This window comes from Cygnus olor, chromosome 1, assembly GCF_009769625.2.
Source record: "Cygnus olor isolate bCygOlo1 chromosome 1, bCygOlo1.pri.v2, whole genome shotgun sequence".
Lineage (NCBI taxonomy): Eukaryota > Metazoa > Chordata > Aves > Anseriformes > Anatidae > Cygnus > Cygnus olor.
In genome coordinates, this window is record NC_049169.1 from 88,954,612 (window position 1) to 88,966,863 (window position 12,252).

The following is a 12,252-nucleotide window of genomic DNA, read 5'->3' on the forward strand; positions in this document are numbered from 1 at the left end:
ATGAGGATGGCCAGCCTCTAGCTCAGGATGCAGCACAATGCTGGATATGGGAAAAAGAAGGCAAGGCCTACACAATCTGCCCAGCAGCCCAAGGCCTAGTGCAGCTCTCCAAGCCGCACTGCCTTACCTCTGTTTCCCTCTGCACTTTCCCATTAGACTGCTGTGACAAGAAATGAGCTGTGCCAGACATAAAGGTCTGGGAGGAGTTTTGTTGCCTTCATTTGGAAAGCTTGCCTCATGGCAGACTCTGGTCTGTCCCCTGACACAGCCCTTCAAGTCCTGGATCTGAAGCAGCAGAGCAGATGTGTGCGTTTCCCCCAACTCTGTCTGCTTTGAGGATGGAGGATTTTTTTCACTAGTATTTGTGCTAAAAATAATTTTACATCCCTTCAGATCACTGAAGTAGAAGTACATTTTGTGCATTATACAAACCAATTTACTTAAACCAAACCAAAGCTCTTATTTCACCACATCCTCATTACGTCCTTAGGTGTCAACACACTCTTCATTTTCTCTCAACGATATAATTCTTATCTCATCATAGAGATGTTCCATAGTGTGTTGAATAACCAGGATTATAAATGAATGTTGTTAATGCAATTAGGAATATTGCATGGGTTGGAAATGAATTCCTAGCTAAGGCATTTATCAAACAAGGAATGTAACTGCATTTTTAATTTTGTCAGTCCTACTAAAAACAAAAAGATTATTCATATGATTAAACTTAAGGTGACTTGTCAGAGCAAAGTGTAAGAGTGTATGATATGTTTGGACCCAATTCAGAACAATACTTAGGAACATGGCTAGCTGTGACCTATGAAACACTAAGCACTTAAAGGACAACATAAGATCAGAAGAGGAAAAAGGAAGATTACATGATGACATCTTTCATCTGTGTCTCTCTCACAAACCTCTGCTCAGCCTTATGATGGGTTTCACAACCATAACATACCAGCTTCACAAAATTTGAATACATTTTAGTACATCATTAATACAAATAACAGCAATAATAAAATAATATTGAATAATTCTCCAAACTGGACAATTAGAAAGCTTCCTGTAGCCTTCAAGATTGCAAATAGCTATGGTTAGAAGTTGAAGAAGTGGGTGAAGAAATTAAACAAATTGTAATTATGGAAGATGAAGAAATCATAGGCATTTAGTCATGTGTAATGTAAAATCTAATATGTCACCTTGCTGCCGCGTTGGTGATTATTTTCAGACTGCTGGGATTACGGATCAGCTTATCCAGGATGCTGACAATCTGCTCGAACTTGGGTCTATTGTTTCTGTCTTTCTGCCAGCAGTCCAGCATCAGCTGATACAAGGCAGCTGGGCAGTCCATAGGAGGTGGCAAGCGGTACCCTTCATCAACAGCCTTAATTACCTGCACAAGGATAAAAGTTTTTGAGAACTTGGAGGCACTTAAATCAACTTGTTTTTATCAGTTCTGTGAACCACATTAACGTGGACATTCTGTGTTTAAACAAATGTGTTTATTCACTAATTGTCTTGCAGTGCAATGCTCTTGGTTTATCTGCAAAGTAAACCAGGCAGTAAATTAGGCATACAAAAAGGGCTGTAGGAAAGTTAAGATACAGTATGTGACTTCGAGGAAGTTCAGAGCCTAAAAAAGATCTCCAAAAGCTCACATTTGATTGAACTAACTCTGTAAATAAAAGCTATAGTTAGTAAGCTGCCTGCTTAACTATGCCAAACTTCAAAAGGTCTTGAATGTCACTGATCCTTAGCAACACGTGTCCCACACTCTCCAGTGGACACTGCATGCTGCAGAAGACCAGCCAACCTTCTCAAGGGAGTTCCTGCACTGCAATGTAGGAAGTCAGTTACAAAAGTGAGGCTGTAATTAATCTCACAGTGTCAGAAAATACTTTAAAAACTTACCATGAGGTAACTATGTACTTCCTACTAGGAAGTAGCCCCATTTTCTTTGTCATTTATCTAGATGCAGAGTCAATGAGATCAAAACCATCATTTGACAAAACAAAATTTAGCCCAGTATTTACACTGTTATGAAACTTTTTTAATACAAGCTTTTCACAAGAGTATAATGCCTCTTGATCAGTTGTACTATATCTTTTGCACCATGAGTCAAAAAAAAAACATATTCTAAGTAGAAAATGATAAAGGACTATTTTGTTATCTTTTCTGCTTTATCTGGATCAGTTAATCAAAAAAGCAGGGAAAAACTATTCTGAATCAGAACAGGGATAAGAAAAAATCCACAGTTAAAACGGTCACAAAGCCAAAACACATAAATGGATAAATATTTCTGTTTCTGATTTCAGTGTGAACAGCTACTATGAAAGGCATTCCCCTAGTACATCAGCCTTTGTAACACAATTCATTAATCTCCACCAACAACTGTAAAGCTTTCATGGCTAATTAAAAGAAATATAGAGCTTGCTGCAGACTTGCATTCCAGAGGTACTCATTTCAAAGGAGAAATATATATATATATATATATATATATATATATGTATTTTGTATTTCATATAAAGTAACATAAACAATGTATGACTACAACTATGATACTGACTTTCTTGAATCTAGTACTAGTAATGATATATGCCAACCTTTTGGAAAATCTGTATGTTAGTGACTGTACTACAAAAAAACTTGGTTCATAACTCCTATGGAATAAATCTAGGATTAGTGAGGCAACAGAGAAAAAAACACCACCAAAAAACAGATATAAGAACTTATTTTGGGAAATGTTATGCTTCTTATAGAAATACTGTGAGAGATACATTAATCGTTTGGATTGCAGACTTGAACTGTTCACTAATGTTGCAAAGAAGCCTTTATTGGAAGTCTTCTAATCAAATAGTCTACTTCTCTATTTTATCTGTTGATTATTTCCAGAAGTATTTTGGTTTTATTAAACTCTTAGTAGAAATGCTCTGCTTCTCTTTTTCATGGGCTCCAAGAGCAATTTATTCTGTGTATTTGACATTTATGGAAAACTTCTATGTAATATTATAGAAGTGGAACCAAAGGGCATCCACAGAAATTTAGGAGGGTTTTCTAACAATAAGCTAAAGAATGTAAAAGGGAATGACATCATTGCATTGGAACTGTTTGAATCATCCTACAGAAAACCACCAGAGTGATAAAATCCTCTTAGTTTGCTCCTACAGAGGTCCAAAATACCCTGTTAAAAAGATGTTAGCTTTTTCAGTTCATAGGAACTTTTACCTGACCAGGGACATGTGGAAATTTTCATTTCTAAATCATCTTCAATGTCAAAAACTCAGAGCCACCTGGTTTCATTATGCTTCACTTACTTTCACAGTCCGATCCTCTGTTTGAGAACATAACTCAGATAACACCATACTCACATCCTGGTTGGACATCTCCCAGTATGGTCTTTCTCCATAAGACATCACCTCCCAGAGAACAATCCCATAGCTCCACGCATCACTGGCTGATGTGAACTTCCGGTATGCAATGGCTTCTGGCGATGTCCATCGGATAGGAATCTTGCCACCCTGGGAGCAAAATCAAATAAAAAAGTCCATTTTTACTGTGATACAATGAATAGGATTTTGTACGATTGGTTATTTTAAATGTATCTCTGAGATTATCATTATATCAGTGTAAAAAAAAAAAACAGCAGCATAAGGTGGAAAATGCTATTGCCATTTGTTATGATAGCATCTTGGACACTCTAAAGAGTAAAATACATTACAGTGCAAAACCTATTGAAGCTATAGGTATATAGTATAGTATACATACTGCATGCATGTACTTCAGTATATACACATATATTTATATAGAGTATAATATACAAATAAAAATTGGAAGTTAACTGTAGTTGATTTTCAGTTATAAAGTGTTTGGGAAATGTTGGTGAGACAATCATACAGAATTAAGGATGAGAAGATTGGTATCAGGTCCTTGTTTACATCCTAGATCCCTTTGCACTGAACAAATTGCCCACTCAGGCAAAGCCGGCAGAGAGTCACAGAAAGAGAGATTCAGATGGTGTTGTTTGTGCAGAGAAGAGTATGAAAATGCCATCTGAGGAAGTGGTTTTAAACTTTTTTTTTTTTTTTTTTTTTTTTACAGTCACAAGAGAAGCAAACCATCATTAAATGATTCTAAACTTGAAAAGAATTAAAGCTACCATTACAATTAATATTTTAGCTAGAGGAACCTCTCTCTCTGATTATGGCCAATATTTGGTGCCATAGGTAAAGTTAGTAAGATGCACACAAGCAGCCTTGGGCTGAGTTTCTGCAACCTAAGAATTAGAAGGAATAGCCAGTTTCCAGTGGGGCCAGATTTGACATAGGGCTTTAAGACTCTGACTTGTGGGTCACATAGGAGAAAAAAAGTCCTAAAAGACAGCAGTGCAAAGCTTCCTACTTGGCAATCTGAAGTGAATATATTTGAATGCAGAAAATGGTGAGAATTTAAAGTTGTTTCCAGCTCCAGGGATGTACAACATATACAGAGATATTTTCTGAAGATATCACACCAGCCTGTAGCTATTTGAGGTACCTCTGCAAACCCCTCTATGCTACAGTCAGATCACCATAACCTGTGTGGGAAAAGAGTGCTATTATTTCCACTATTCAGTGGAAATATTCCACTAAGCAGCAAGAAATAAAGCATAAAGATATTAAGACTTTGCCTACACTTCCATAAAGTGTACCCGCACTGAGAGCAGACATACACTCACCAATTTTAGTTCAACTAGCCTGGTTAACAATAGAAATGTGGACATGAAGTGTTCATTAGAAACCTAAATACAGCCCATGTTGGAGCCTACGCATCTGCAATTTCACAGTTAATATTGCACAAATTAGCTTAAATATAGGAAACACAGGTGCGTTTTGCTCAGGCTGCAATTCAGACCTCCAAAATGTCACCAGAGATATCTTAGAAGCTCGGCAAAGGTCAGAAAGAGGATCTAACCTGACATACACTTTTTTTTTTTTTTTTAAATCAAACCCATCCTATTTAGCGGACTCCCTTCCTTAACCAAAAGACAAACCTTCATTTCACACAAAATCATTACCATTAGGTAAACACTGAATTTCCACGTTACTTGTGGACCAACAAATAGGACAGAGAAAATACACAGGGGTATTTCAAAACACTGTTTCATCAAAGAAGCCAGGCTGGAGAGCCCGATGTCTGTCTCTTTCAGACTGGGAAATCTATAATAAAATGTCCTTTAGTCACAAAAAGCACATTTTCTATTCATTATATGTTATCCATGATTCCCAGTGCTGCTGTATAACAGTACCAAGAGCATAACAGTGATTTTGTTTTTCTCTTACCCTATTGAGAAACAATGCTATATGCATTTTACAAAGGTCCAGAATCCCTCAGTGAGTCCAAGGTGCAGCTGAAATTGCAAAACTCTCCTGTGTGCCAGTGTTTTAACAAAAAATCAATTTGCCCTTTAAGATGTTGGGATGATAAAGAAATCGGTCCCATTTTTTCAACCTTTTTTCTATGTGTACTAGTAGACTGAACTTTGTTTTCTTCTCCAACAGGTCACACAATAAGAAATGTCAATACTAGGGGGAAAACCATATCCTAAACTTATAAGAACAAAACCCCACCACCACAAACAGGAAGAGCTTCCAAGGCAAGAAAACGTCTTCCACTCATCCCACAGGCTCAGAAGTCATCTGCAAGTCTGAGCAGACTCAAAGTGCAGCAGAAAGGCTGAACAAGCAGCAGGTCATACAAGAGGAGAACAACACTGATGTTTAGTTGGAGAGAAGTTTTGACTTCCTGGTCAGGTGGAGATGTGAAAGAGAGAACTGTTGATCCTTGCTGCTGACATGGCAGTGGTGCAACCTCCAGACAAGTCCCAAGCCTTGTCTCACCTCTGTTGATTCCTTTCCTTGTGCCTGGAGACATCAGCACTGCTGGGAAGCAAACTGTTCCACCCGAATGGACAGAAACTGAGATAAAAGAACAAGTATCCTCAGTGGACCCATGGCAATGTAAGCCAAGTTGTGCCTCATTGTCCAGCAATTGCTTTGGCTACATTTTCAAAAGAGAGATGGCAGAACATAAACTTACAATGTTCCATGTAAGAAAGTCCTTGAGGCAGTGAATAGTGATGCTGTTTTTCTTACATAGGCATAATAGCTGGTTTTCTGAAACACAGAAGTATCACTTTGGAATACTCAGAATCCTACTTTCTTGAAATTTGAATTTCCGTGGGTGGTTTCAGGCTCGCTTTTTTAATTTTGTGTTAAGATGTGAAAATGGAACCTTTCTTGCTGAACCATAAAGAAATAATTGTCAGATGCCACATGGAAAAATGTGCTTGTGGCCAGAACATGAGCACTTTGTGCAAGGGCAGGAAATATCATTTTTGATAGGAGGCCTTTATAATCTTGTAGGAAGTCATTTATACAGTTGGAGGAAAACATTTACACAAAGTGATGTTAATTAGTCTCCAAGTATTTTAGAACTGCCTTATTGCAGGGTAAGAAAGATTATAAGCTCAATGAAACAAAGTTCTTCTGGCTGTGTCTGTTTTAGTTAAAAAAAAAAAAAAATGAAAGTACATCAACCCTATGCTCCATTACAAGGAAATACATTTTCTTTGCTAAGTCTTAGCTGCAACTCTATACAACTCTGCAGACACATGTAGCATTACCATAAACAAGAGTAAAATAAGAAGAGTATTAAAACGTAGCTAAAAAAGAAATCAACTGTCACTGATCATAGTGTAAAAACTGTAATTTTGCTATTCTGCTCTCCAATTTGTCATAAAAATGTCAATCTTCTCTTTGTATTTAAAAGGGGACTTTGTTGACTCATTTCATGAATAATTCAAGAGCAAGAACAGCAAGCAAAGTTCTGGTAAATATTTTTTAGACACACAAGCATTTTAACACAAAAACAATTCCTCCCAAAGGACTATGTAACACACACATTTTAGCAGATGTTCAAATATCAATATATGTAGAAAATCTGAAGAGTTGTATCAATCTAAATGCATGATATTCTATCACTATTACCTTTGAAAATGTTAAGGCTTACTGTGATTTAAAAAGTCTATTTGCAATTCCAAAAACATGTGGTCATTCAGCATTAGAAAATCCCTTCTCACTTATCTCCATCATTTTAAAGAAATACACATCTCATTTGAACATGTAGCACCTCTTCCATTTTCTTCTTTGTCAGGATTGAAGATATCTTACATGAATTACCTTTGCATAAATAAAACTGAATACTTTCTCCTAGACCACATGTTTGGAGCTAGGAACACTAAACTTTCCTACTTCTTTCTTCATCCGTCTCTTGTTTGGTACACCCTTTCCCCAGTCTCTCTATATTTAAAATGAATATAATGACTCCTACTCTACAAACTGCTGTAATGAAAGCGCTAAGAAACCCTACTTACATGTTTTGTTACGCGATGTATGTCCATTAGGATTTCGTACAATTTAGTCTTCTTTATCTATATGGCCTCACTAAGGGCAAATCATACTTGATGATTGGGTTACAGCATTGGTGGTTAAGGGAAGATCAACTGATGTCATCTACATAGACTTGTGCAAAGCATTTGACACTGTCCTGCATGACATCCTTGTCTCTAAAATGAAGAGACACGTCTTTGATGAATGGATCACTTGGTGGATAAGGAATCGCACTCAAAGAGTTGCGGTCAGTGGCTTGATATCCAAATGGAGACCAGTGACAAGTTGTGTCCCTCGATGGCCTGTATTGTGTCCAGTATTAACATCTTTGTTGGTGATATGGACAGTTATATTATCTATATAAGCCTATATATATCTATATATATCTATCTAGGCTTATTGCCTAGGAAAAAGGTTTACTCACATTTGTTCGAAATGGGCTTATAAAGAGAAATCTATACGCGCGCGAATCATTAGCTAGTGGCAATACATTTACTGATTATTTTCTGAGGATAAATGCAAGTTGTATATATTTTTGTCATGGTCTCCCTTTACGGATATGCTTAGCGTGAGGGCAGATAAGCTGCCTGAATCTGAGCAGAAAGAAAGCCTTGGTATTAGAGATGGCCGGAGTTTGTTATTACAGCTCCAAATCCCAGGCAGCCTAGGTCAGAAAGCCACTCTCAGGGTTTGAAATTAGTAAGCCAGCAGCAACTGAAGGTCTTATCTGGTCTAGATGGAGCTATGATTCCTACAGTATCTGGCTTTTCCGTGTCATTTGTCTCAAGCCAATGAAGTCCCACTTTATTTGTCGCATGCCTAGCACACTGTCACAAGGCAGCTGATTCCAGGCCTTCGCACCCCTCCCAGTACTGTGATTTATTTCCTGTACGGTGTGTCTGCCACAGGCCCCTCAGCCACAGGCCTAGAAAGAAAAGAATCAAGAAAAACAGGTTCTAACAGAAAAATTAGAACATTTTTTGCAGGAAAACCTAAAGATAAAAGTCTGGCTTTAATTGATTACCTGAGGACTTTGGCTATTCAGGAGACACCTTACTACTGCTGAGCAAGATGGTTTCATGTGAGTGAGATGAGCCTGGCTTACCCTCATAAGCACCTGAAAATTACATGACCTTACTGCTTCATCCCTTACTAATGAATATTTTATCTTGAATCTACCTCCCTCCTTCTGAAGTGGTAAATCATAACAGAACATTGCTTCTCTCTCACGTGCTTATCAGGGAAGAGAATTCGAGTTTTTTTTTTTTTTTTTTTTTTGGACATTCCTCAGCAGATTCTGTCTGCATTACTGTGTTTGCACATTCAGAAAAAAAGGAATGAGCCACAAATAACTTCTGGCAAAAAGCGGTTGCAATAACAGGTGCAATGCAAAGGCTTTTCTCAACAGAGCACTTCCTTTGGCACACCAGAGAGCAGTGCCTTGCTGTGCCCTCCCTGCTCTGTCACGGTTACCTGGGGACATGGTTACCAAGGTACTTGTCACCAAAGCACAATACTTCTTGAGTCATGCAGGTTTAAGGAGAAGTGGGTTATGCATGCAAATATAGTAACTGGACAGCATTTTACATTGAAGTGCCATGAACACCACTGCTGTGCCCAAGGATGAACTTAAATAGTCTAAATTCATCTACTGATTACCCAAATATTATGCCTCTGAGAGAGATAATTACAGTCCTTCTACATGTGTGATGGCTTAAATTTACTTCCAGTTCATACTGTATGATTAGTACACCCACTTGTCATACAGACATCTAAAAATAATAAGAATAGAAAAGATCAATTTGACAATGACAATTTTAATACAGCCTTGGCCTTTCAATTAAAATCGAATAGGTATGAAGAACATAGATAATTACAGTACATCCCCTCTGGCACATTTAGTCAGCCTAGCACAGACGCTGGCTTCTGCTTCTGTAAGCAGGCAGACCTCAGGCTGCTGAAGGCCTTTTGTGATATGAAAGCAGTGACAGTAATTCAGGAGCTAAATTATGACCCTGCCAGGTAGAAAAGTTTTCTTATAAATCCCAATTCCCCGTATTTCATAGATACACCTGTGAACTTTGTACTTCAGAGCTCTTGTACAATAGCATGAATATCATAGATTGTGTATTGAAAAAGGACACGTTATATCCTTTAAGCAAAACTTCAGACACAGCTTCTGAGAACAGAACAAAGTAAAATTTCACCCAGTCAATGTTTTATGAAAGCCTAAATGGCTGACTGGGCTTTTTTTGGGTATACCAATCCAGCACTGCAATTATGAATTAAAATGATGTAATTGTTCCCAGGCTTTGACATTTCCAGGTAGAAAGTAGGGGCAGAAGAGGAAGCTAAATACATAAAAGATTTATCTTCACAACTATGTCTATAAATTTGCCTAGTACTTCTGACATTAAACAAAGAACACCATCTTTAACGTTTGAACATTTGGAAATGTGGCTATATCATGCTTTTGTTTTTGTCTCTTCAAAGATCCTACTGAACAGTAGGTACCATGAATTGCCCAGCTTTCTGCCAATGACTCAGTGCTGTCTCACAGAGAGCTTAGGGCAGCGGTCAGAGGCAGTTGAGCATCACTAGGAGGTACAATGGGAACAGCCCAGGTCTTAAACACAGTGAGGACATATCTCCACTGAGGGGAAATGTGCCCTGTGGAGTGCTTTCACGACCATGATTACCAGTTTTTTAAGCTGGGGACGAAACAAACCTCAGGGACATACTACCTGGACATGTGCATGACACTCACTTCAAAGGACATTTGAGCAGAGAGACAAGCAGCAAATACCCTTGTCCTTCTCTCAGAGCCAGGACGTGGCTGAGGTATATTCAGTGACTACTTTTGAAGGAAATTAAATTGCCCTAGGTTGTATTTGAAGGCTGTAATTATCTGAGCATCTCCCTGCAGCAGTATGCATATACACCATAAATGCCAGATGGAGTTTACTGAACACAGATGAATATACTTCACAAAATAGTTTCTTTCCATCGCATTTCATTATCTAAATGTAAATAGGAAGGTAGGCTTAGAAAATAGGTGTCAGAAAGAGAAGAAGAAAAAAAATTTCAACACTGCACTTGGTCACAGGAAATTTAGATGCAACATTGGCAGAAAACAGTGACACTTTGTGCACCCTGGTTTGTTGTAGCCCACCCAGGGGTATAAGCCATTTATGTGCATGCCATTTTTATGGAAGTCCACCTCTCTTATACAGCCATATGCTATGAAGTTTTTTGGGAAGCCAGTTTTTCTGTCTATACAACTTTTTTTCATTTAGGTTAACTAGGACTCAAAGGTATCCTCAGCTTTTAATGTGAGTACACAAAATGCACTCACTAAATTATAGATCAGTTTGCATGCCCAGATGAATTTTGGAACATGAAAATTTACCTTTGAAGTCTGACAAAGGCATGTGTCACAAGGTTAAGTTGTGCTAGGGGTGGGAGGAGAAATACAGAGTCCTAAACCCATGGAGATACTAACAGAAATTGCATGTGTATGAAGCAAGAGACCATGCTATGCCTGGTGCTAGGGATTGATTGTATCCAGTTTTGGGCATTGCACTTAAGGAAAATGTAAACATGAAAAGAGTCTGAACAAGACCAGCAAGAACAGTCAAGTTCAGAAAAAATGCTTAGAGAAGAAAAGATTGGAGGGATGTGTGTGAAGAGCATGTCAATCTCCATGCACGTGAGTGGCTGCTTTAAAGAGAGGATTGATCACTGGCCTATGAGCAAGCATACGTTCTGGGGGAGGGAGGTTAAATATTAGACTACATGTATAGTGTGTCTGAAGCTGTTTAGCTTGGAAACACTAACACACTATTTTCACAGAAGGTTTTTAAGAAGAGGTCAGGCAAATATATCTGACAAAGCAACAGACCTCTGTGGCTGAACTATAGATGATTTTCTCTTAAGGAACTCCTCTGTTGTATTAATATTTAACTGTGGATGTTGCACCTATACCGAGCATGAAAGCTGCTTTCTCCTACTAAAGTCTCTTCGTATTAACCATGTGAGATCTCTGCGAACAGTTTTTTAAAGCAGTATACATTGCCTGCTTCTAACAACACGCCAAAGCTTATCAAAAATCCAAGAAAGCACAGAAAGGTCAAGTAAAGAACAATGTCATTATATGTGGTAAATTATGAAGATATGATTGATAAATATACGTAAACATGAATATACATGTGCATATATGTATGGATATATGTGTTAAACCAAACAGATAGAGTCTCTTAACTTGTTTTTCACCTGCTATTTTATTTCAGTCATGAAGAGGATAGCATGCACACTACCACAATAATTGATTACTCCTGTCTGTGATCAGGAATGAAGGAAACCCTAGAAAACCCATATTAAGATTCTGCTGATACATTCTACTCTAATCTGGTTGGTACAGTGATGAAGAGACTATTACTAGGCTTCAGTACAAATTACACTCGAGTAAGATACTGGATATTAATGACACTTTTTCTAAGGTTAATAAAATCCACTTGCAATAGCATTAAGCGAACAGCTGGGCATAATCCCAGTGTAATATCGAGATACACAAAGCTAAATGTATGCCTTCAAGGTTTTCACAACAAAACAGACAGAAGTGTTATTCAACTGAGAACAAGAGGTGCAACAAAGCTGTACTTAGAAGACAATGTGTTTTTTTTCTAAGGCTCCTGACTAATCAAATAGAGTAGCTTCCAGGTAGCTTTTCAGTCAAGATGAAATCCAGAAAGAGAAAAGAAGCAGGCTACCCTATGGGGTAGCCAAAAAGAAGAAAGCACAGGAAGTTTAATTATATTGTTAAGGAAGATTT

General features: G+C 37.9%; 1 protein-coding gene across 15 annotated transcripts in view; it reads right to left on the reverse strand.

Annotated features, from left to right (window-relative positions):
• Positions 1-12,252, reverse strand: part of EPHA3 (EPH receptor A3) — a 217,701-nt gene that overhangs the window by 17,954 nt on the left and 187,495 nt on the right. For all 15 annotated transcript variants that reach the window (XM_040568320.1, XM_040568311.1, XM_040568205.1 and 12 more), the window contains 2 exons: positions 3,363-3,512; positions 1,194-1,387 (listed from right to left, as the gene is read on the reverse strand). In XM_040568320.1, the coding sequence (XP_040424254.1) occupies positions 1,194-1,387; positions 3,363-3,512 (344 nt within the window). The remainder of the gene's footprint in view (positions 1-1,193; positions 1,388-3,362; positions 3,513-12,252) is intronic.